This window comes from Tiliqua scincoides, chromosome 3 (genome assembly GCF_035046505.1).
Source record: "Tiliqua scincoides isolate rTilSci1 chromosome 3, rTilSci1.hap2, whole genome shotgun sequence".
NCBI lineage: Eukaryota > Metazoa > Chordata > Lepidosauria > Squamata > Scincidae > Tiliqua > Tiliqua scincoides.
The window spans coordinates 237711987-237734877 of NC_089823.1; the positions used below are offsets into that span (position 1 = coordinate 237711987).

Consider the following 22891-nt stretch of genomic DNA (forward strand, 5'->3'; position numbering starts at 1 on the left):
TATGAGCAGAGGTGTAATGCACTGCCCAGGTGGCACCTGGGGCAGTGACGGCATGATGTCATATGATGTCACTTCTGAATTCTCCCCAGAGGAGGGAGCGATCACTGCAGCAACTTCACACCCTTCTCCTTCAAGGGCAGAAGGAATAGGCGGGTGCATGAAGCTGCCACAGCAAGCATTCCCTCCCTCCTCTGCAACTGGTGCAAGGCAGTCACTTCTGGGTTCTCCCCAGAGGAGGCAGTGCTTGCTGTGGCAGCTTTGTGCCCCCCCATTCCTTCTCCCCTTGAAGGAGAATGTCAGCTATGTCAGAATGCCAGATGCAAGGGAGGGCACCAGGATGAGGTCTCTTGTTATCTGGTGTGCTCCCTGGGGCATTTGGTGGGCCGCTGTGAGATACAGGAAGCTGGACTAGATGGGCCTATGGCCTGATCCAGTGGGGCTGTTCTTATGTTCTTAACTACAATTCCCAGGAAGCCTTGCAGGTCTCTTGTTATCTGGTGTGCTCCCTGGGGCATTTGGTGGGTCGCTGTGAGGTACAGGAAGCTGGACTAGATGGGCCTATGGCCTGATCCAGTGGGGCTGTTCTTATGTTCTTAACTACAATTCCCAGGAAGCCTTGCAGGTCTCTTGTTATCTGGTGTGCTCCCTGGAGCATTTGGTGGGCCGCTGTGAGATTCAGGAAGCTGGGCTAGATGGGCCAATGGCCTGATCCAGTGGGGCTGTTCTTATGTTCTTATGAGAAGGGTGTGAAGCCACCAGTAAAAAGGGTGGAGCCTTAGGGGCAGCCATGAGCCCCCTTTGGCATACTACCCAGGGCACTTGTAGTCCAAAGTCCGTCTAGTACGTCTTTCCTGTTCCAAAAGTGCCCACTCAGATTATTCTGGGAAATCCACAGGGCCACAAAAAGGCAACAGCCACCCATCACTTTTGCTTGTCCCGCCCCCCCCCCCGTCTGTCCATCCCCCCCACTCCAGCAACTGGCATTGCTTCTGAGCTTGGAGTCTCTGCAGAGACTGCATGAACAGCAGCCACTGATGGAGAGTGCGAACATTCTTCTCTGCTTCAAGCTACATAAGAACAGCCCCACTGGATCAGGCCATAGGCCCATCTAGTCCAGCTTCCTGTATCTCACAGCGGCCCACCAAATGCCCCAGGGAGCACACCAGATAACGAGACCTGCAAGGCCTCCTGGGAATTGTAGTTAAGAACATAAGAACAGCCCCACCGGATCAGGCCACAGGCCCATCTAGTCCAGCTTCCTGTATCTCACAGCGGCCCACCAAATGCCCCAGGGAGCACACCTGATTACAAGAGACCTGCATCCTGGTGCCCTCCCTTGACAAGCTAACCTGTTTGTGTTCCATTTACAGAACACCATGGAGTCAATGGCCACAAAAAGCCAGGGAAGAAACATGCCTCAAAAGACGACAGCCAAAGATAGAGACATAAAGGGTGGAGATGATTGTTCTGTGCTCTTGCTCAGAGTGACACACCTGAGGTCACAACCAGCGTACAGGAACATTCCTCAAGGAGGGCTGCAAAACCATTCCCGACCTCAAAGGATAAATTGCTCTAAACTATGTGGAGTTCACCTGACTGGGCTCTGACAAACGACTGCTTTGCAAACAGCAAAAAAGAGAACTGTCTGTCATCCCCCCTCTCAAAAGGACTTTGTAACATAGGTCAGCCACCTATTGGACTTAAGCGACTTTTAAATAGAACTTCTGACTATCTGAAATGTAACAAACTTGAACTGAACTCTCAGAAAACCAAAGTTATGGTCTTTTCAAAATCATGGAGCCCAGGTACTTGGTCTATCGGAGGGAAGAAACTGGAACAGGTCAAAAGCTTTAAATACCTTGGAATTCACTTCCATTACAATCTTTGCTGGGATACTCATCAAAAATTGGTTACCAACTTGGCCCATGTCACTTTGCAGAGCACCAATCGATTCTTTTTTAGTCAGGGCAATCGTTGTATACCAGCTGCTCTCAAGGTATTTAATGCCAAGGTATTGGCACAGCTCCTGTACGGGTGCCCTATCTGGATTAGCTCTATAAATCACACCCTTGAGAGTATCCAAGCAACATTTTTTGAGGGCTATCCTGGGTTTACCTAAATCTGTACCATACTCTGCATTATGTTTGGAGACCGGACAATCACTCTTAGTATCAAGAGCATGGCTTTTAACCATACGCTATTGGCTCCAATTACATTATAACGTGAAACCAGGCAGTCTCCTATCCAGAATGCTATCTGAGTCTGGTTCTTCTAAATGGTATAGCCAAATTAAATCAAAAATCGAATCAATAGGTTTTTCATTGGATTTTTTAAGTTTCTATCCATTCCCTGAAGTTTATCAAAGGGTAAAGCAAAGAATGCTAGACATTGAGGCACAAAACCTCTTTGAACTTGCTTCTAGAATTTGCTCCCCTCTTAATTTCTCTATTCCGCTAAAGTATGGGCAAATGGCTCCTTATCTGAGTATTCTGATCAACCCCTCTGAACGTCGTGCAATCTCTTTGGCAAGATTCAATGTTTTTCCATCCAAGGTCACAGAAGGCAGATATAGGCAAATACCATATAAAGAACGCCTCTGCCCTTGTAATTTGGGAAATGTTGAATCAATCATACACATTCTTTTTTATTGTCCTTGGCACACTAGATCCCGCCACACTTACATGACTCCACTTCTCGGCAAAATGAATGGGCTTTCGGATGAGGCAAAACTGAAGTGTCTCCTGAATGACTGCGCACCAGATGTGCTAGAGGGAATTTCTAAATTTTTACTTTTGGTGATTTCCAAGCCTTCTTAATGTAATTTGTCAAAAATGTCGATATTTTATGTTGAACTGTAAATGTTTTTTAGTAATTTAGTATCTTGACTCCGTTTTTGATAAACGGGACTAGGACCAATTATGTTTGCTTTTATGATTTCTCTATCTATGCCTAATAAAAGTTCATTCATTCATTCATTCATTCATTCATTCATTCATTCACATAGGTCAGCTGAGAAAAATGTGACTTGTTCAGGCTCCCCTTTTCCATCCTCTATCCCAGGGGTGCCCAAACCCCAGCCCTGGGGCCACTTGCGGCACTCGAGGACTCCCAATCCGGCCCTCAGGGAGCCTCCAGTCTCCAATGAGCCTCTGGCCCTCCGGAGACTTGCTGGAGCCTGCACTGGCCTGATGCAACTGCTCTCAGCATGGCAGCAGTTCGACCTCTCACATGAGCTGTGGGACGAGGGCTCCGTCCATTGCTTGCTGTTTCACATCTGTGATGCCGCAACGGCAACAAAGGAAAGGCCTTTTATAGGCCTTGAACTATTGCAAGACCTTAATTCATTCATATAAGTTCCATCTCTAATATAATCATTTATGTAAATTTATTCAAATTTGAAAAGTAAATTAAATTTTTTTCCTGGCCACCCCCACCCCCCGACACATTGTCAGAGAGATGATGTGGCCCTCCTGCCAAATGTTTGAACACTCCTGCTCTATCCATCCTAAGGGCCAACCTACTCCCGCCCTTGTTCTTCCCCCTTCCAGCTCCCAGAAAACAGGTTCCTGTCACCAGGGCTATCTCTGGCATTTATGCAGGATATGGTGTGCACTCCCTACCTCCCTAAAGTAGTGGTTCCCAAACTGTGAGCTGTGCCTCCCTCTGGAGCCATGGAAACCAGCCAGAGGAGCAGCAGAATCCTTGCAAGAAACCAGCCACTCTATAGAATGTATAGGATTGTAGCCCTAATGGGAAATGCTTTACAGTCCTAATGGGAATGCTTTACAGTCTCAGATGGAGATAACGACAAACTGGAGTAGGTCCAGAAGAGGGCGACTAGGATGATGAGGGGACTGGAGGCCAGGTCCTACAACAGGGGTTGGCAAGCTATGGCTGTGGGCCGGATCCAGCCCACCACCCAAGGTCATCATTGTGTGGCACCAGGACTCCGTGAGCAAATAGGTAGGAGGCTTCACTTCCCAAGCCATGCTCCACACAGCCACATCTGGGAGCTTGGCAACCCAGATGTTTGGTGGTGACACGATAATGTCATTGCTGAACGTCTGGCCTCTTTGCCGAAAAGGTTGCTGACCCTATACTACAAGGACAGATTGAAGGAGTTGGGCATGTTTAGTTTGGAGAAGAGACTGTAAAGAAGAAACATGATAACTAACTGCAAAGTTCTGGAGAGCTGTCCTGTGGAAGATGGAGGAGATTTGTTCTCAGATGCTTGGGAGACTAGGACCAGGACAAATGGGTTTAATTAAATTACAAAGCAGATTTCAAATAAACATTTGGAAGACCTCCCTGACAGTATGAAGCATTCAGCTGTGGAACTGTGGAAGGTGTGGAACTGTGGAAGGTGGGAGACTCTCCATTGCTGGAGGTCTTTAAGGGGAGGCTAGAGAGCCACCTGTCAGAGATGTTATTGTTATGGACAGCCTGATTGACAGGAAAGGGGCACAATGACCTTATAGGTCCTTTCCAACTCAGTGTTTCTATGTGTAAAGTTTCCTCCCCCCCCCCCCAGTGTCCTGATCCTGATGAGGATCAGGACTCCACAGTTACTTTTTGTGACAGGTGATGAGGCACCCCTGATGTTCAGAACACCTCTTAGAAACCATTGGTGGACATGGAGTTTGACCCGTAGCCTGTTGGAGCAAAAACAGACTCTTGGAGCATCTTAACCCATATATAATGGCAATGCTTTTGTGAATGAGAGCCACTTCCTCAAGCACAGGAATTATTGCCTTCAGTTGGAATCTTATCCATCCATCCATTCACAGCCACAGCCATACTGGGAAAAGATGGTCAACCAGGCAAACAGGGCACTCTCCATACTGGAGAGCCACAGAAGTCAAACATGGAATTCAGGAATGAGTGGGAGAACATTTCCCAGCGCACCCTGCCACTGGCCTGACAGTCACCATTCATCGCCAAAATACTTCCAAGACTCTCTGGCATGAAGTTCCCAAACTAGAATTTATTGGCAGATTTGATGCTCTGAGTTTCAGATGTAATTGGAGCTGGCGGTGGCCAGGTGTTAAATTAACATTGCTTAGTTAGACAGGCAGTATTCTTCACCACACGTTTCCTGGCAATTTCACTCTCTCCCGTTTCACTTGTTTTTTTCCCTTTTTCTCAAGACATGCCAAATGAGGAGAGCGCTCTCTGCATCTAACGGTCCACTGGAATCCGGGACTGCGACAATCCCTTTGTCGGTTCTTCGCATGCCACAAAACTCTTTGTCACTTTTGCTGCAGCCTGGACTACCGCAAGCAACCCTCTGAAGGAGTGGACAGGTCACTATACTGCAGCCTTGGGCAGCCTCGGGCAGGAGGTCTGGTCTAGAGGGTAGAGCCTCCGTTTGCCTGAAGATAACATCCACAAGGTCGCCAGTTCGAGGCCACCGGCACCGTGCGACCTTGAAGCAGCTGGCAAGCTGAAGCCGAGCTATTCCATCTGCTCTGAGCGTGGGAGGATGGAGGCCAGGATGGAGGCCAGATCAGAACGAAACATCTGAATTTGTTGTGGCTCTTGAAAGATAGAGCCTTCTTTCAATTGTAAAAATCCCTATTTAATAAGGGATTTAAATAAAGCCTGCCTATGTAAACCGCCTTGAATAAAGTCTTGAATAAAGACCAAGAAAGGCGGTATATAAATACCTGTTGTTGGTGGTGGTGTTATTATTATTTCTGGCATTCCTTGGGATTATATTTCTGTTTGTGAGTCTATATCTATGTGCATAGTTAGGACAGCAGGAGCATCTAAGTTCTGGGGAGCAGACAATCCACCTCCCCATCCCCTCAGAATCCTGCTCAGTCCCTGCTACTGCAGGCAGTAGCACAGCCACAGAAGGCAGCACAGAACATATTGCGGATGCCACTTACATGATGCGTTGCAGCATCTGCAATACATACCGCACCCCCCCCGGAGCTACACTACTGCCTGAAGACTCTCCAGTTGCCTGCATGATGAGATCCCCCCCCCAGGCTAAAAATATCCAGTCTGTTGCTACTGAGTGCTGGTTGCAAGGTTTTAACTATTGGGGAGGGGGGTATCTCCTTCTGTGACTTTCAAGAGCAGACATGGGAGCAACACTGCTGGGTGCCTGGAGAAAAACCCACACTGTGCTCCCCATAATGCTTGCACCCACACCCCAATTGGGTGCTAGCTCTGCCACTGGTGCTGAGGGTTCACAGCTGGGTGGTCCCTCTGACGAGCATAAGCCTTTGGCCAGGGTCAACCCTGACGCCACCCACTGCAGCAACATCTAAGCATGGGGGGAGGAGACACCTGACAGCACCCTTCAGCTGCCCTGGAGCTTGGCGGTCAGGCAGACCACGGGCAACAACTGAGGTTAACGTTTGAATTTGCAGGGGAGTTATTGTGAAGCAGGAGCACCCTGTTTTTCCTCGCTGGAGCAATTGAGGCAGCTCATAATGAAACCTCTTCAAAAAACAATAAAGTCATAAAAATGTGATCACAGCAAATACGAAACCATTAAAAATAAGCAAGAGCAGCGGAGAACGGACCAGCTCAGACATGCAGCCAGCCAACAGCCCAAATAGAGCTTTCAGTCACAAGACCTCTGCTCGCCTTGAGGAGGCTGCCTGTTTAGGTCAACACTTTCAACCCCAAAGGGCGCCAGGAGCCCAGCCCAGCTGCAGAGCCACTGCTCAGGGTTAGAGCTCCAGCTCTGCATGGAAAAGGTCCCAGGTTCAAATCCACTCACAGCATCTCTGGACATGGCTGCGAAAGGACTTTCTCAGCTGGAAAACCAGGAGAGCTGCTGCCAGTCAGTGCAGGCAAAGGCAGCCCGGTGTTAAGACAGACCAGAGTTCCAGCAGGTTTTACAGCAGTCATAAAATGTAACCAGCCGTTCTGTGCAGCTGGGCCATCACCACAAACAGCGTGTGTTGGTGGCCTATGGAGAAGTCCTGATGCCGGTGGGGGGGGGGGGGAACAGGATGGAGCCTGGTGCAGGGTAGGGTGTGTGTTGAGTTTGGGAAGGGGGAGGGAACAGTGGTGGCAGCTCCACTGATGTCCCGTTCCTCTTCTCAACCCTGATTCACTTTCCCAGGTCCACCTGAGCTAGCAAAATCGCTGGCAATAGATCCATCACAGAAACAGGGGCTTCCCTCCGGGCAAGGGAACAAATGGTCACTTAACTGGGGGAGACCTTCAAGACTGCCCCCACCCAAAAGATACCGCGTATGTTCAGACAGCATGGCTGCATCAGCAGGAGGGGGGTTCAGATAGGATTGGGCTGTCAGTTCCACAGGAAGCACCAGGACTCAATTGAGTCACAACTAATTTCTTCCCTTACCTAAAAAGTTTTAGGCTGCAATCCTATAGATACATACCTGGGAGTAAGCCCCAGTGAATACAATGGTTTTTATTTCTGAGTAAATATGTATAGGATTGTGCTCTTAGTCTTTTCTTAGGCTTAACGACAATTAGCTGGTTCAGAGAGGGCGGGACAAGGGCCCATGGGAGCCGAAGTCATTTTGCAGGTCAAAAGCCAGCAACCAACACAAGGCGATGACTGAGGGCAAATTGCCCCTCAAATCAACTTGCCCAGATGGCTGCCAACCAGTGCCTAAGACATCACTCAAACAGCTGATCACAGGTACCACTGTGCCTGTTAATCATTACCGAGTGGCCTTTAAAGACAACCTTATTCCTGTTGGCTTTCAGCCCACAAGGTTTCTGAAGATTGTTGGGTAAACAGAGACACAAAAAGATTTCTAAATAAGAATTTATTTGGGCTGATATTTATTCAGGCTGTGACTGTTATTCAGTTGGAGGCATGTTGGCAACCTTCAGTCTTGAAAGACTCTGGTATCGCGCTCTGAAAGGTGGTTCTGGAACAGCGTCTAGTGTGGCTGAAAAGGCCAATCCGGGAGTGACAATCCCTTCCACACTGGGAGCAAGTGCAGTCTGTCCCTGCTCTGTCTCCCTGGCTATGAGCCTTCCTTCTTTGCCTCTTAGCCTCAGTCTGTTGGCCAAGTGTCTCATCAAACTGGGAAAGGCCATGCTGCACAGCCTGCCTCCAAGCGGGCCGCTCAGAGGCCAGGGTTTCCCATCTAAGGCCTTCAGATCCCTCTTGCAGATGTCCTTGTAACGCAGCTGTGGTCTACCTGTAGGGCGCTTTCCTTGCACGAGTTCTCCATAGAGGAGATCCTTTGGGATCCGGCCATCATCCATTCTCATGACATGACCAAGCCAATGCAGGCGTCTCTGTTTCAGCAGTGAATACATGCTAGGGATTCCAGCACGTTCCAGGACTGTGTTGTTTGGAACTTTGTCCTGCCTGGTGATGCCGAGGATGCGTCGGAGGCAGCGCATGTGGAAAGCGCTCAGTTTCCTCTCCTGTTGTGAGCGAAGAGTCCATGACTCGCTGCAGTACAGAAGTGTACTCAGGACGCAAGCTCTGTAGACCTGGATCTTGGTATGTTCTGTTGGAGGCATGAAGGCTGGGCTAAGAGAGGGGAGGAGTAAAGGTTAATGGCTCAAACTGCCCATTTGTTTCAGGCTTCACTGATTCATGAATTTTAAGGAGAGGAGTAGAGGCTGAGGCATAGCTAAAGGGGATGCAAAGTGCTGGAGAGCACTAGAGCAGCTAGAGGGGATGCAAAGTGTTGCAGGGCCTCACTGTGGCCTGCAAGTAGCCTCCCCTCTCCCCTTTGGAGCCATTCCAGGCGATGGGCAACTGAGTGTACAAACTGATTCAGTTGGAAAGCATTGGTTGGAGATACTCTAAAAAGCTCCATCATGAGCTTTATTGAGCATTCAGTGGTGCCTCACCAAGGCAGTCCATTGGCCTGCCTGGCTCAGCATTGTTTAGTGGTTGTCATCATTTTTCAACTAATGGCACTGACCTCTATGGTCTTCGTCTCTTGTGATGTCACTTCCAGCTTCCAGGAGACTCTTCCAGGTTCGGTGGCTCTATTTCGAGGGCAGCTGGCTGTAGGAACAAATTGTCTGTCCCTCTTCCTCTGCTGGCAGAGCTGCAAAGGTTGAGGGACAGACCATTTGTCATTACAGACAGTTGCCCTATAAACAGAGTCACAGATCCTGGAAATCACAGATTTCTGGCAATTTTCTACTGCTGTGCGGACCTTTTGCAGCACATAAATGTGCTGTGGCACACCAGTTGAAAACTGCTCGTCTATCCAGACTGGCAGAGGCCACCAGGGTTTCAGGCAGAGTCCTTTTTCCCACTCCCTGAGATCTTAGCCATGTAGAGCAGGTGCTCCATCACAGGGCATCCCTGATGGGTCATCAGTCCAAAAGTCCATCTCTAGGCCAGCATCCTCCTTTCTGCAGTGGCTGATTAGAAAGTCCACAGGGAGGGAATGAAGGAACAGCCCCCTCCTTCTGTCCCCCCCCCAGCAATGGGTATTCAGAGGCCTCTCAAGATGGAGACTATATTCTGAACTAGCAGAGGTGGTGAATCATTTAAGAATGGAAAACCAGAGTCTATCTGGATCAGACCATGCTCCATGCAACTCCTTACCCTGGCTCTAGCAGCCAGAGACTTTTGGGAAGCCCACAAGTGGGTCTTGAAGGTAATAGAGCATGTCTGTGGTCCTCTTCCCCCCCCCCCCCAAAACAGTGCTCAATGGCACACAGCCTCTGAAGATGCCTCTGGAGACTGCTTAGCTTTCTGGTGTGGTGCAGGAGCTCCAATGTGGGATTAAGAGTGAGAAGATCAGGGCTCAAATCCTTTCTGATCTTAAGGGCTTCCTGGGTTCCTTGGTTAGTGACTGACTCAGCTGAAGACACCTCGTAGTGTGGCTGTGAGGCTTTCGAGGGCCTGGGTGTGCTGCCTGGAGCTCTTTGGAAGAGGAAGAGCAGGGCACAAGTATCATGAGTGACTGCCCAACCAACTGCTGGCAGGAGCACTTGTGGGCTCAGCCTGATAGCTCACATCCTGCACTTTGCAAAGGGATCCTGGACAAGCCTCGCCTCGCCTCGCCCCACCTCTCTGAAACACCCACAGAAGCTGCTTTGTTCCCTGCTTGGATGCTACTCAGAAAAAACCTGTTGCCACCACAGAGGCTGAAGGAGCACAGTGTTGCACACTGTTCACCCGCCAAGTGGCATGGCAAATATTTGCCTTGCATTGGTCCACAGAGGTGCCTGGATCTTTCCCTTGCAAGGAATATTTGCCTCCACACACAGGAGCCTAGGAGCACTGGAGCAGCTGGAGCCTTCACCAACAGTGTGAGGTACGGAGAGTCTTCCTGATGCCACTTTCTGGCCTGCAAACCTGCTTGTCTGTGAGGCAGCCAGCCTGACAGGTGGTGGTGCAGCTCACCACGCACCATCTCTCACTCTCTGCTTTGCACACCTGCCTGGGACTGCAGAAACAAGGAGCAGGCAGGCAGTGGTGAAGCTCGAGGGTGCAAAGCACTAAGTTCTGCAGGTACCTGAACACTCCATGCAAGTGGCCCCGCCCTCTTCCCTTCAGAGCCACTCCGGGCAGGGGGAGCAAAACGAATGCGCCTCTGTTTTGCTCCCATCGCCCAGAATGGTTCCGAATGGGAGGTAGCATTCAGGCGCCTGCAAAACTTAGTGCTTTGCACCACCTCTAGCTAAGCCACTGCAGGCAGGTGTTATCAAGCACCTAAGTGTTGGCAACCTTAAGTCTCAAAAGACGATGGTATTGTGCTCTGAATGGTGGTTCTGGAACAGCGTCTAGTGTGGCTGAAAAGGCCGATTCGGGAGTGACAATCCCTTCCACACTGGGAACAAGTGCAGTCTGTCCCTGGTCTGTCTCCCTGGCTGTGGGCCTTCCTTCTTTGCCTCTTTGCCTCAGTCTGTTGGCCAAGTGTCTCTTCAAACTGGGAAAGGCCATGCTGCACAGCCTGCCTCCTAGCGGGCCGCTGAGAGGCCAGGGTTTCCCACCTGTTGAGGTCCACTCCTAAGGCCTTCAGATCCCTCTTGCAGATGTCCTTGTATCGCAGCTGTGGTCTACCTGTAGGGCGCTTTCCTTGCACGAGTTCTCCATAGAGGAAATCCTTTGGGATCCGGCCATCATCCATTCTCACAACATGACCGAGCCAACGCAGGCGTCTCTGTTTCAGCAGTGAATACATGCTAGGGATTCCAGCACGTTCCAGGACTGTGTTGTTTGGAACTTTGTCCTGCCAGGTGATGCCGTGCATGTGGAAAGCATTCAGTTTCCTCTCCTGTTGTGAGCGAAGAGTCCATGACTCACTGCAGTACAGAAGTGTACTCAGGACGCAAGCTCGGTAGACCTGGATCTTGGTATGTTCCGTCAGCTTCTTGTTGGACCAGACTCTCTTTGTGAGTCTGGAAAACGTGGTAGCTGCTTTACCGATGCGCTTGTTTAGCTCGGTATTGAGAGAAAGAGCACCTGGGCAGGCCATAATCCATGGCTGATTCATGGGTCACAGTCTGTCAAGATTGGAAGCACCAGGAGCCCCATGGAGGCCTGGGATATTCTCAGCTGGAGAGATGCTCAGGTTGGATTTTTAAATGTTGCTGATCTGCTTACTTGTGAAAAATACAAGGGTCAGCTTAGATGTGATGTTTAACAGGCATATGAACTTTACTAGTGGCTGTGTGTGTGTTGGGGGGGATGATTTTCAGCAGGAAAACAGTGGCAGAGGAAAGTTAAAATCTCTCCCCCCCCCCCATACTATGGCCCAGATCTAGATTGGGGTCCCTGTGGATGCATTTGGTTGAAAGCAAGCCATGGAGAACCCCAAGCAGGGAATTTAAAGATAGGTTAGCACCACATCCAGTTTGACTCAAAGACAGTGGTTCCCAAACTTTGTTGACTGGCGGCTCCCTTGACCTACTGGTCAAGGTCTATTGGCCCTGGCTCCCCATTAGGATTACAATCCTATAGGGTGGAGGGCTTTTCACGAGGATTCTGTGGCTCTCCTGACTGGTTCTCGTGGCTCAGTGTTTGGGAATCACTGCTCTAAGAAAATGTGAGCAAGAAGGATTCTACCCAATGGCTCATCGAGGGCCAAACTAGACATAATTTTAAAACCCAGATCCTCTCCCCCTCTTATTTTGTTTATTCTTGGGGGGGGGGGAATTCCTTGCATTGGGTTCAATGGGAGTTTTCTTTCCAGGCTAAATTGCACACACGGGAAGAGGAAAGGCAGGAATCACCACAGCAGCAGCTATCCTGCCCTCTCCCCAACTGTCATTCTCCCAAACCAGAGAGGACCCCCCACCTTCTATTCAGTGGGAAGAAAAGCAAGCCTGAAAGTCACATCCAGGTTGGACCTGAGAAGTCCTGCCACAAAACCATGTGAAACTTACTTGGCACTTCGTTTTGTGCTCTGGCTTCCCTGCAAGGATTCCCTGCTCAGCTCCAGAAAGTCGTATCTGGCGGTTGAGACAGTGCTTGGTGGGTGGCTGGGTGGCTGGGAAACCTGGTTTCCAGGTGTGGAGGACATGCAGTGCCTGGAGGGGAGATACAAGCAGTGGCGTAGCTAGAGGGGGGCAAAGTGTTAAGTTTTGCAGGGAGCCTCACTGCGGCGTTCAAGCGCTCCCCCTCCGAAGCCATTCCAGGCGGTGGGAGCCCCAGAATTGCTCTGAAGGGGAGCTGCCGCTTGCACACCGCGGTGAGGCTCCCTACAAAACTTAGTGCTCTGCACCCCCTCTAGCTACGCCACTGGTGCCAGGTTCCAAAGCAGAGGGCAGGGACCGCCTGCACGCCGCGGTGAGGCTTCCTGCAAAACTTAGCGCCTTGCACCCCCTCCAGCTACGCCACCGGGCGCAATGCGCCCTCCTGCCTCTTTGCGGAGAACGGCTCTGCGAAAAGAAGTGTGCCCCTGGGCATGTGCAGCGTTCCTGCCCGGCAGGCGGGGCCGGGGGTGCGGGGGAGGCGCGGCGGCGGGCACGCCCCCTGCCGGCTCCTTCAAAGCCCTGCGAGCGCCGCGCCAGCCTCCCTGCGGCGCCCGGCGCTCGGACGGAGCGGCGCAGAGCGGAGCGGAGCGCAGGGCGGGACGTGCCTCGCTTCGCCGGGCCGGCTGAGCTCCGGGACAGGTGAGCCTCGGGCGCCCTCGCAGGATCGGGCCAGGGGTGGGACCCGCCGCGCTGCCAGCCGTCGAGGCGCCCTGGAAGGGCGGCGGGCAGTGCCGGGGCGCAGGATCGGGGCCAGGGCTCTGCGGACAGGGAGGCGCCGGGCAGGCTGAGCAGTGGGAGACGGAGCCAAGGGGTCCCGGGGCTGACAACCCATCCTATCCGCACTTTCCTGGGAGTAAGCCCCATTGAAACTAATGGGACTTACTTCTGAGTAGACATGCATAGGATTGGGCTGTGAAGCCTGCCAGGAGCCACGCAGTCTGCCCTGGAAGGCCCCCCCACCCCGCTCCTGGAATTTGGGGGCAGCGCTGGCTGGTGGCGTCACTTAGGGTCAGAATGCCGGACTCTGCACATGCTCAGAGGTGCTCTCATTTTCCCCATCTATCCCAGCAAGGCACGCCTGGACCGCAGTCCTGGCACTGATGAACCAGCCCAGGACAGTGAGGTGGCTGGGCAAGAGGGGGGCCTGCCCTGGGAACAGGGGGCTGGGCAGAGGGGGGGAGCAGTTGGGCCACCCGAGGGAAGAGCTGACCAGCTGGCAGGAGGCGACTGGGAGGAATCCGCCTTGGGTGCCAGGTGGCTGACCCACCACTGGGCTGCTGAAGTGAAGAAGGAGAGGCCGAAGGTAGGAAAGCAGGTGGACAGGTCTGGCCCCAGGCTGCGCTTGGTCCTCACACACACCTCTTGTACATCACTTGAGCCTCTCTCCTACACTCGCACCAGAATCCCTGGGGCATTTGGTGGGCCGCTGTGAGATACAGGAAGCTGGACTAGATGGGCCTATGGCCTGATCCAGTGGGGCTCTTCTTATGTTCTTGTGAACTTTTTCTCAGGGCAAACAGCTGTGCAGCCTCAATCCCAGCTGGGACCATAGCAGGGACTAAAGCCCCTTCCGCCAGGCCGGGGCCCCAGTTCATGGGGGAAGCAGCTGATTCCTGGCTAGGAACCCACTCCACTAGTCCCTGTTGTCAAGTCTCACTTGGGTCTGGGCCAAAGGGAGGCTCCCAGAAATAAGGACGGTGTGAAAACAGTGGGAGGGAGACTTTTTTTTTGCAAGATTTGATCTTCGACTCCTCTGCTGAAATTAGACCCCCCCCCCCAAAGAAGGGAAGGTATTTGGCACCTGTTGGATCGTTCGTGTGGAACTCACTGCCTCAAGATGCAGTGATGACCCCATATGTTTAGAAGACTTTAGAAGGGAGGAAAACAGGGTGGAGACTGGGGCAGGGAGGGGTGTGTGTTGAGGCTGGGAAGGGGGTGGTTTCAGCAGTGGCAGCTCCACTGATGTCCTCTTCCCCTTCCCAACCCTGATCCACCTTCCGTTCTGGTCCACTCTGACTAGCAAAATTGCTGGCCCAGGTCTGAATAGACCCATCACAGCAACGGGCTTTCCTCTGGGCAAAGGAACAAATGGCCACTTCATCACAGGAAGCCACCAGGACTTCACTCCCACACAGGATACAGCATCTGCTCTGGAAGCCCAGCTACATCAGTGGGAGGGGGTTGAGGTAGGAGCGGGCTGTCTGTTCCACGAAAAGCACCAGGACTCAAGTGAGTCACAAATAACTTCTTCTCTTTCCTAAAAAGGCTGCAAACCTCAGTCTAGACACTTGCCACTGAATACAATGAGAAGGTGCATTTAAGAAGGAGGTGGGACCCGTAATGCTCAGGCAGGCCAGCAATTGTCAGGCTTGTGGGATGCAATCCCAAAGCTCAGCAACTGGGGCTGGGGGAGGATTGTGCATTCATTTTGCCTTATTATGGTGCACAGCTTGCTACTGAGCACACACTCAGTCCAGGCACCTGCTTGCGGGGCCAGAACGGAGCTCGCTCACAGTCTTGTCACGTAGAAATTCACACCTGGTTCCCTCCAAGAATTTCTTCACTTTCGTAGCCTCAGTTAGGAGGAAAAACCTGGTTGTTGCTGAAATGTTAACAAATGTTGCAGGCCTTCCAGATCTACCAGTAGATCCCAAGACTTTCTGGCTACAGGTGTGTATTAATGGCTATTAGCCACAGTGGCCATATGGAGCTTCTGTATTCAGGGGCAGGGTTCCACTGAATTCTATCTGTTGGGAAGGAGCAGTAGGGAGAGTCTAGTGTCTTTGAGTCTCCTTGGAGGTATCTGCAAGGCTGCTGCAGGTTGAGGGACTTATTTCCAAGTGGGAATTATTTCTGAATCAACCTAGATAGATTGATAGATAGATTCCATTCCACATCTTAATACCACCCTTCTTCCAAGAAACTCAAGGTAGATGGTTCCTTCCCTCTGTTTGGCCTCACAACAATCCTGTGAGGTAGGTCAGGCTTTCCCAAGGGTTTCCCAAGGTCAACTGAACGGTTGTGCTAACCTGGGAGATCTGGTCTGTGGAGGTTAGGGAGTGTAGACCCTCCCTCCAGGCATGGTCCTGATCCAAATTGCTCTCTTGTGTGATTTGTTCTAGAAAAAAAATTATTCTGGAAGCTAACTGAAGCTTTTTTGCAGGTCAACTAGCATGTGTGGGGAGGGGTGATTCAGGTGGGGATTGTGATGGGGGAGTGTTTGTGTCCTCTACTCCCCTGTAGAGTTCCAGGCTGAATCAGGGGCCCTTTGAGTGGGGTGGGCATTTATGGGGGGGGAGGCATTGTTGTGCCAAACCAAAGGAGGTGATTGAAGTCCTGTTTATTTGGCCCTAAGGCTCTAGAGCCTCGACAGATGAATGGCATTAATGTGTCCATTTAACAACACTACAGTAAGGCTCAATCAGACACCAGTAAATCAAGAATTGGACTGATCCAAGCCATGCCTCCAAGGCTACATTTCACATCTTTAACACAGAATCTATGATCCAGCTTTGATCTGGTGTGCGAGCATCAGCTCTGGAGCCCCTTTGACTTCTTCATTGCTGTACATCTGTCCAAAAAACACCAAAAAACATACATTTCAAAGCAGAATATTCTATCATTCAGAAATCTGGGAGGGAATGCCCCCCATAGACCCCAGGGGGTGAAACACCCTGAGCCCTTCTAATGTGTATCAGTCTTCTTAGCTTGATTGGGGTACAGGAAGAGGAATGGGAAGGAGCATATCTGGATGCCATGACCTGCTTGGGAGGATTGACCAATGCTTTCCAGGCTTTGGGGAGAGGGAGATCAAAAGGACAAAGACATTGACTGGATCTGAGCAAAAGTCCATCTTGTCTAGCATCCACTTTATTGCAGTGGCCAACCAAAGCCCTCTGGGGAGTTTCCAAGAGTGCCCCGCAGAGACACTCTTGTGTGGAGTGTGGGAATGTGGAATGCAGACGTGATGGAGAATCCTGTGGAGGGATCTTTGGCCATTGGCTTGTGGTGCACCTCCTCACTATGTCTGGCATGTAAGGAGTTAAAAGAGGAGCCAGGACAGAGTCACTGAAATGAGCCTGTGCTAATTTATTGAGGGTTTATTTCCAATATTATCAATTGGGGTGGGGGTGGGGGGAAGCAACAGAAACAAATGGAGATGATAGAAATCCCAGTACTATGCAGCTGACCAGACAGGTGAAAGAGAAAGGAAAACAGCTGCAGAGGAGAAGAAAAAGGAGGCAGACCAGTGGAGCTGCCCAGACCTCCTCGAAGGAAGCGGATTGCACAGCCAAGCAGGGTAGCTTTCCTGGCACTGGCTGAATCAGACCAGTGATCCATTTAGTCCAGCTCCTGCTTCCCATGGTGACCTAACCAGGTGCCTCCAGCCAAGAGCCACCTCCTTTTGTTTGCTCCCCAGCACCTGAGAATCAGACTTATAATGTTCTGTCATCATGATAATTATTTTGCCTCTTTAGAAGCTGGGGTCCTGCCCACGCTGCCCCTCAAATTGGGAAGTTTCATCACCCTTACTTTTTAAGAGGGGCAAACCCCTGCAAGGCTATTTCTCCTGCCCCTGCAATTATGCCCTGCCATTTTTTTTTTCAGGGGGAGGGGGGGACTCTTCCTTTCTCCTCTCCCTGCCACAATTTTCAAACGTTTTTTAAAAAGCTTTCTTGAAAGGCTGGGCTCTTCCCTTTCCTCAGCACTGGAGTGCTTTTCAAACATTTACTCAATAAATGCAGTTTTATTGCAAAGGATGAGGGCCCACCAGTAATGGGGACAGAGGCCTTAAAGGACCAGAGAGGGCGAAGTGAAATAACAATAGCTGATTGCTTTTCCCTTGCTAATGGAGCTCTGAAGAGCATTTTCAGCAGGAAATGTGGGCTTGGAAAACTGAGCTTCTGGTGAACATGGGAAGCCGCTTGAAGTCAGATAGAGGTTAAAAGGGAAGATGTTTCAGACCTCATTGATAAATTAAAGGTCAGTAAGTCACCGGGCCCTGATGGCATCAACCCAAGAGTTATCAAGGAATTAAAGAATGAAGTTGCTGATCTCTTGATTAAAATATGCAACTTGTCCCTCAAAACGGCCACGGTGCCAGAAGATTGGAGGATAGCAAATGTCATGCCTATCTTTAAAAAGGGAAAGAGGGGGGACCCGGGAAACTATAGGCCGGTCAGCCTAACATCCATACCGGGTAAGATGGTGGAATGCCTCATCAAAGATAGAATCTCAGAACACAAAGACAAACAGGCCTTGCTGAGGGAGAATCAGCATGGCTTCTGTAAGGGTAAGTCTTGCCTCACGAACCTTATAGAATTCTTTGAAAAGGTCAACAGGCATGTGGATGTGGGAGAACCCATGGACATTATATGTCTGGACTTTCAGAAGGTGTTCGACATGGTCCCTCACCAAAGGCTACTGAAAAAACTCCACAGTCAGGGAATTAGAGGGCAGGTCCTCTCCTGGATTGAGATTGGTTGAAGACCAGGAAACAGAGAGTGGGTGTCAATGGGCAATTTTCACAATGGAGAGAGGTGAAAAGCGGCGTGCCCCAAGGATCTGTCCTGGGACCCGTGCTCTTCAACCTCTTCATAAATGACCTAAAGACAGAGTTGAGCAGCGAGGTGGCTAAGTTTGCAGACAACACCAAACTTTTCCGAGTGGTGAAGACCAGAAGTGATTGTGAGGAGCTCCAGAAGGATCTCTCCAAACTGGCAGAATGGGCAGCAAAATGGCAGATGCGTTTCGATGTAAGTAAGTGTAAAGTCATGCACATTGGGGCAAAAAATCAAAACTCCACATATAGGCTGATGGGTTCTGAGCTGTCAGATCAGGAGAGAGATCTTGGGGTGGTGGTGGACAGGTCGATGAAAGTGTTGACCCAATGTGCGGCGGCAGTGAAGAAGGCCAATTCTATGCTTGGGGTCTTTAGGAAAGGTATTGAGAAAAAAAAATGGCTAATATTATAATGCGGTTGTACAAATCGATGGTAAGGCTACACCTGGAGTATTGTGTCCAGTTCTGGTCGCCGCATCTCAAAAAAGACATAGTGGAAATGGAAAAGGTGCAAAAGAGAGCTACTAAGATGATTACGGGGCTGGGGCACCTTCCTTATGAGGAAAGGCTATGGCGTTTGGGCCTCTTCAGCCTAGAAAAGAGATGCCTGAGGGGGGACATTATTATTATTATTATTAACAGTATTTATATACAGCTTTTCAACTACAAGTTCACAAAGCGGTTTACAGAGAAAAATCAAATAACTAAATGGCTTACATGATTGAGACATACAAAATTATGTAGGGGATGGACAGAGTGGATAGGGAGATGCTCTTTACACACTCACATAACACCAGAACCAGGGGACATCCACTAAAATTGAGTGTTGGGAGAGTTAGAACAGACAAAAGAAAATATTTCTTTACTCAGCATGTGGTTGGTCTGTGGAACTCTTTGCCACAGGAGGTGGTGATGGCGACTAGCCTGGATGCCTTTAAAAGGGGATTGGACAAGTTTCTGGAGGAAAAATCCGTTACGGGGTACAAGCCATGATGTGTATGCGCAACCTCCTGATTTTAGAAATGGGCTATGTCAGAATGCCAGATGCAAGGGAGGGCACTAGGATGAGGTCTCTTGTTATCTGGTGTGCTCCCTGGGGCATTTGGTGGGCCGCTGTGAGATACAGGAAGCTGGACCAGATGGGCCTCTGGCCTGATCCAGTGGGGCTGTTCTTATGTTCTTAACTACAATTCCCAGGAAGCCTTGTAGGTCTCTTGTTATCTGGTGTGCTCCCTGGGGCATTTGGTGGGCCGCTGTGAGATACAGGAAGCTGGACTAGATGGGCCTCTGGCCTGATCCAGTGGGGCTGTTCTTATGTTCTTAACTACAATTCCCAGGAAGCCTTGTAGGTCTCTTGTTATCTGGTGTGCTCCCTGGGGCATTTGGTGGGCCGCTGTGAGATACAGGAAGCTGGACCAGATGGGCCTCTGGCCTGATCCAGTGGGGCTGTTCTTATGTTCTGGCTGGCTGGTATTCTAAGGGCAAGTGCTGCAAGTGTGGAAAAGCTTCTTCTGCAGTCTCCTTGAGGGCACGTTTCCCACCCTGGGATTCCCAGATATGTGTTTGCCATTCAAAGCGTAGATCAGCTACGAATGTTGGGTTGGGGGCCAAGGAAAAGCTGGCACCTTCCTGCCCTGCTTGTGAATGCCTGGAAGCATCTGGTCAGCAGCTGCAGGAAAGGAGATGCTCGACCTTTGGCCTGACCCAGCAAGGAAGTTGTTGTAAAGGATGAGATCCATGCCCATCTGGCTGGCCCATCAGAAGCTGCTAGCCATGGTAACAAAGAAGCCTCCAGGTTCAGAGGCAGTCTCTCTCTAAATACCTGGGAACAAACAGGGTCTGGCCATCAGCTTCCAGGGTGGCATGTAAGCAGTGCTGTATATCAGTCTGTCCGTTCCCCCCCCCAGTCCACATTGAGCTAGGAAGGGCCAGCTGACAAAGAGAGAGCAGGCAGGAGGGCTGCCGCAGCCCTTACACGATGCTCAGCCAGCATCTTTCTTGGCTGGTACTGGAGCAGCACAGGCACTCATGGTAGCCCTCAAGGTAACCAGGCACAGGTAGCTCAAAGGATGTTCTTAGAGAATGCAATGAGAGGCTCAAAAGCTGGCCATGCCAATGAATGTTGACAGACAGGCAAATCAGGGCAATTTTGTCCCCAGTGGGAGCCTGTCAACTGGGTCACAAGGAGGCTGAGAAAGGGCTGCGTTGCTAGTAGACTGAAAGACTGTACGAAATGATTCATATTGGTATGGAGCTGTCAATAGGAAGGCAGAATGTTTGGCTGAAGATGCAAATCAAGTCTGTGTTTGCTGGATTGGTGATGGATGAGGTTGTCAACCAGTTGGATGGGATGCTGGAAGCAGGGGCAGTTAAATGGGAAGAAAGGACCTTCAGCACTGGGAATCTGAAAAAGTGCAGGCCCTGCTGCCTTGCCCACCTCCCTTGCTGGAAATGTTGTGGCAAACAGGGAGGTTGGGGTGGTGCACCCCCATTTCCAGGGGAGGCTCAACCCTACTGTGTACACACAGTAGCAATACTGCTCAGACTGTACTGTCTCTGAGCTTGGGCAAAATGCCTACCCTTCTCCAAATTTCCAGTGACAGCTGGCATTTGAGTTCAATGGGATGCAGGACTGCCAGCCAAAAAAAAGGGCGCTCCTTTCAGGCAAGGCATAAGCTCCAAAAAATGCGACTGGTATGGAACTTGGTGAAGAGACTTGTGAAATAAAGGGCTCCTGAGCAAGTGAAGAGTGCCTGTCCCTTAATAACTGTAACCAGACTCTAGATACATGTATTTAAGGGTTCCGTCTTGAGCCACGTAGCACCACCAGCCCTATGGAGACAAGAGGCTTTAGTGAAAGAATACAGAAAAATCACCAACAACCCACTTTTACCAGTGCAGGCCGATCTTCCTCATCTATCAATCTGCAGGCTTAAGTCCAGGAAGCCTTCTCAGGCACTCGCACAACATCTGCACAACAATTTTAACATCATTGCCCACTGGAAAGCTCTGGGACGACTTCCAGAGAGGCAGCCATGTTAGCCTGTCGCAGTAAGAACTGTGGAGAGTTTTCTGACCCCTTGAAAGCTACCACAGCAGGTGGTTTTGCAAACCATTTGATCATATGTGAGATGAGCTGTTGTCCACAAAGTCTTCTGCAATAAATGGAGGAGTAACTAAGGTTCGAACCAGGGTGTAGGTTCTTAAATATAGGTAACACATTTGCCTCTGTTTTGCTCCCAGCGCCCAGGAATGGCTCTGAAGAGGAGGGGGAGGGACCGCTTGTACAACGTGTTCAGGTGCCTGCAAAACTTAGTGCTTTGCACCCTCTCTAGCTATGCCACTAAGGTGATGCCTGAACTGCAGCACTGTTTCTATGTCCTGATAATAAAACTTTCCATTTGTTTACAACAATCTTCATAGTTTCTATTTTCAAATTATCCCCCCCCATTTCCTAATTGGCAAAAACAAAGACATGCACAGGGTACCCGAGGGTGCAGCAACATGCAGTCTTTGTGGGCGCATTTCTTAAAAATTATTTTAATAAAGTAAAGGCATTTACATGTTTAAATTTTATAAGAGTAGCAAACAGTATAATTTTATCCAGTAGCTAGTCCATATATAACACATTTAATGCTCTTAAAGTATTACACTGAGCTTAGGTATGATATGAAAGTTGCTATTGTGTAGATTCCAGTTTTTCCCCAAATGTTCATTTCTTTCCTGAAAAACACCCTGATTTCCCCCCATGGCTCCAACATGTCTGGAAATCTACATCTTTGAGAACATGACATTTTTGTGAGGGATTTGTCTAGAACCATTGGAGGGGCCTCTGGGTGTACCAGAGCTGAGAATTCAAAGCCTAAATACAAACAGCATGAAAATGTTTACGGTAGTTTTACAATCTTACAGTAGATGCACTTAGATGAGAATAAATCCCATAGAAGTAAATGAGATTTACTTCTGCGCCGACAAGGCTGACAATGGCTGGAATTGCTCTGTAATTGCACAAAGCAGTCCATTTGGGAGGCAGGATGATGCAGGTTGCCGTGGGGCGGCAAGAGGTCAGCAGATTTGGGATGCCCTTCACCCCAACTGCTGATACCGCTACTTCCCTGCAGCCTGCCATGAACACAAGCCTCACTGGTCTGCTTTCTGCCTGCTAAAAGTAAACAGAAAGTGGATCATGTAGCTCCTTCCCTCCTTCACTAAGGAGCTCCTTCATTCTTATGCTCCCTTTAAATGAAACCGAAGTCCTGCACTTCTGCATTTGAAGAAACTATGCAAGGGGCATGGTGAGGGGCTTTCTCTGTGTGTGTGTGTACAGAGGTTGCAGTGGTGGACCCCAGGCAGCATCACATAGCATTCCAGGTCACACCATCCCTGCATGTAGCATAGCCAGGGGGGAGGGCAGTGCAGTGAATATTGGAGGCGCTGTAACAAGTTGTGTAAGCAGCACTTACCACTCGCCACCTGAGCCATCTGGGGCAGTGACAGCATCATGCACAAGCACTCTTGCTCTTAGACATCTTTTTAATAGTTTGGACCAGCCGGGGGGGGGGGCGCAGTAAGTACAGGAGTTGCTGCGCCATGTAAGCAACCTCTCCCACTCAGTGTTGAAGTCATTCTGGGCAGCAGTACAGGTGCTGCCTGGAATGGCTCCAGTGGTGAGTGGGGGGGGGGGGGTCGCTTACACAACGTGCTGTGGTGCCTGCTGTATTTACTGTACTGCCTCCCCTCTAGCTATGCTATTGGAGTATTGTTGTACAAACTAGAACTCAGACAAATAATTTTAGTGAGAACTTTTGGTCAAATTTGGAGGATTTGGGGGAAACATTTCTGCCTAGTTACCGTTTCCAGGGTCTGGTGGTAAAACTCTGTAGCATGCCTCCCAGCTATTGACCATCATTTCCCCCCAGAATGCATC

At 50.2% G+C, this 22891-nt stretch overlaps 1 protein-coding gene across 1 annotated transcript in view; it reads left to right on the forward strand.

The window, feature by feature from the left end:
* Positions 1 to 22891, forward strand: part of NMUR1 (neuromedin U receptor 1) — a 53440-nt gene that overhangs the window by 16112 nt on the left and 14437 nt on the right. The window contains exons 3-4 of the mRNA XM_066621577.1: positions 12660 to 13041; positions 13471 to 13705. Coding sequence (XP_066477674.1) covers positions 12660 to 13041; positions 13471 to 13705 — 617 coding nt within the window. The remainder of the gene's footprint in view (positions 1 to 12659; positions 13042 to 13470; positions 13706 to 22891) is intronic.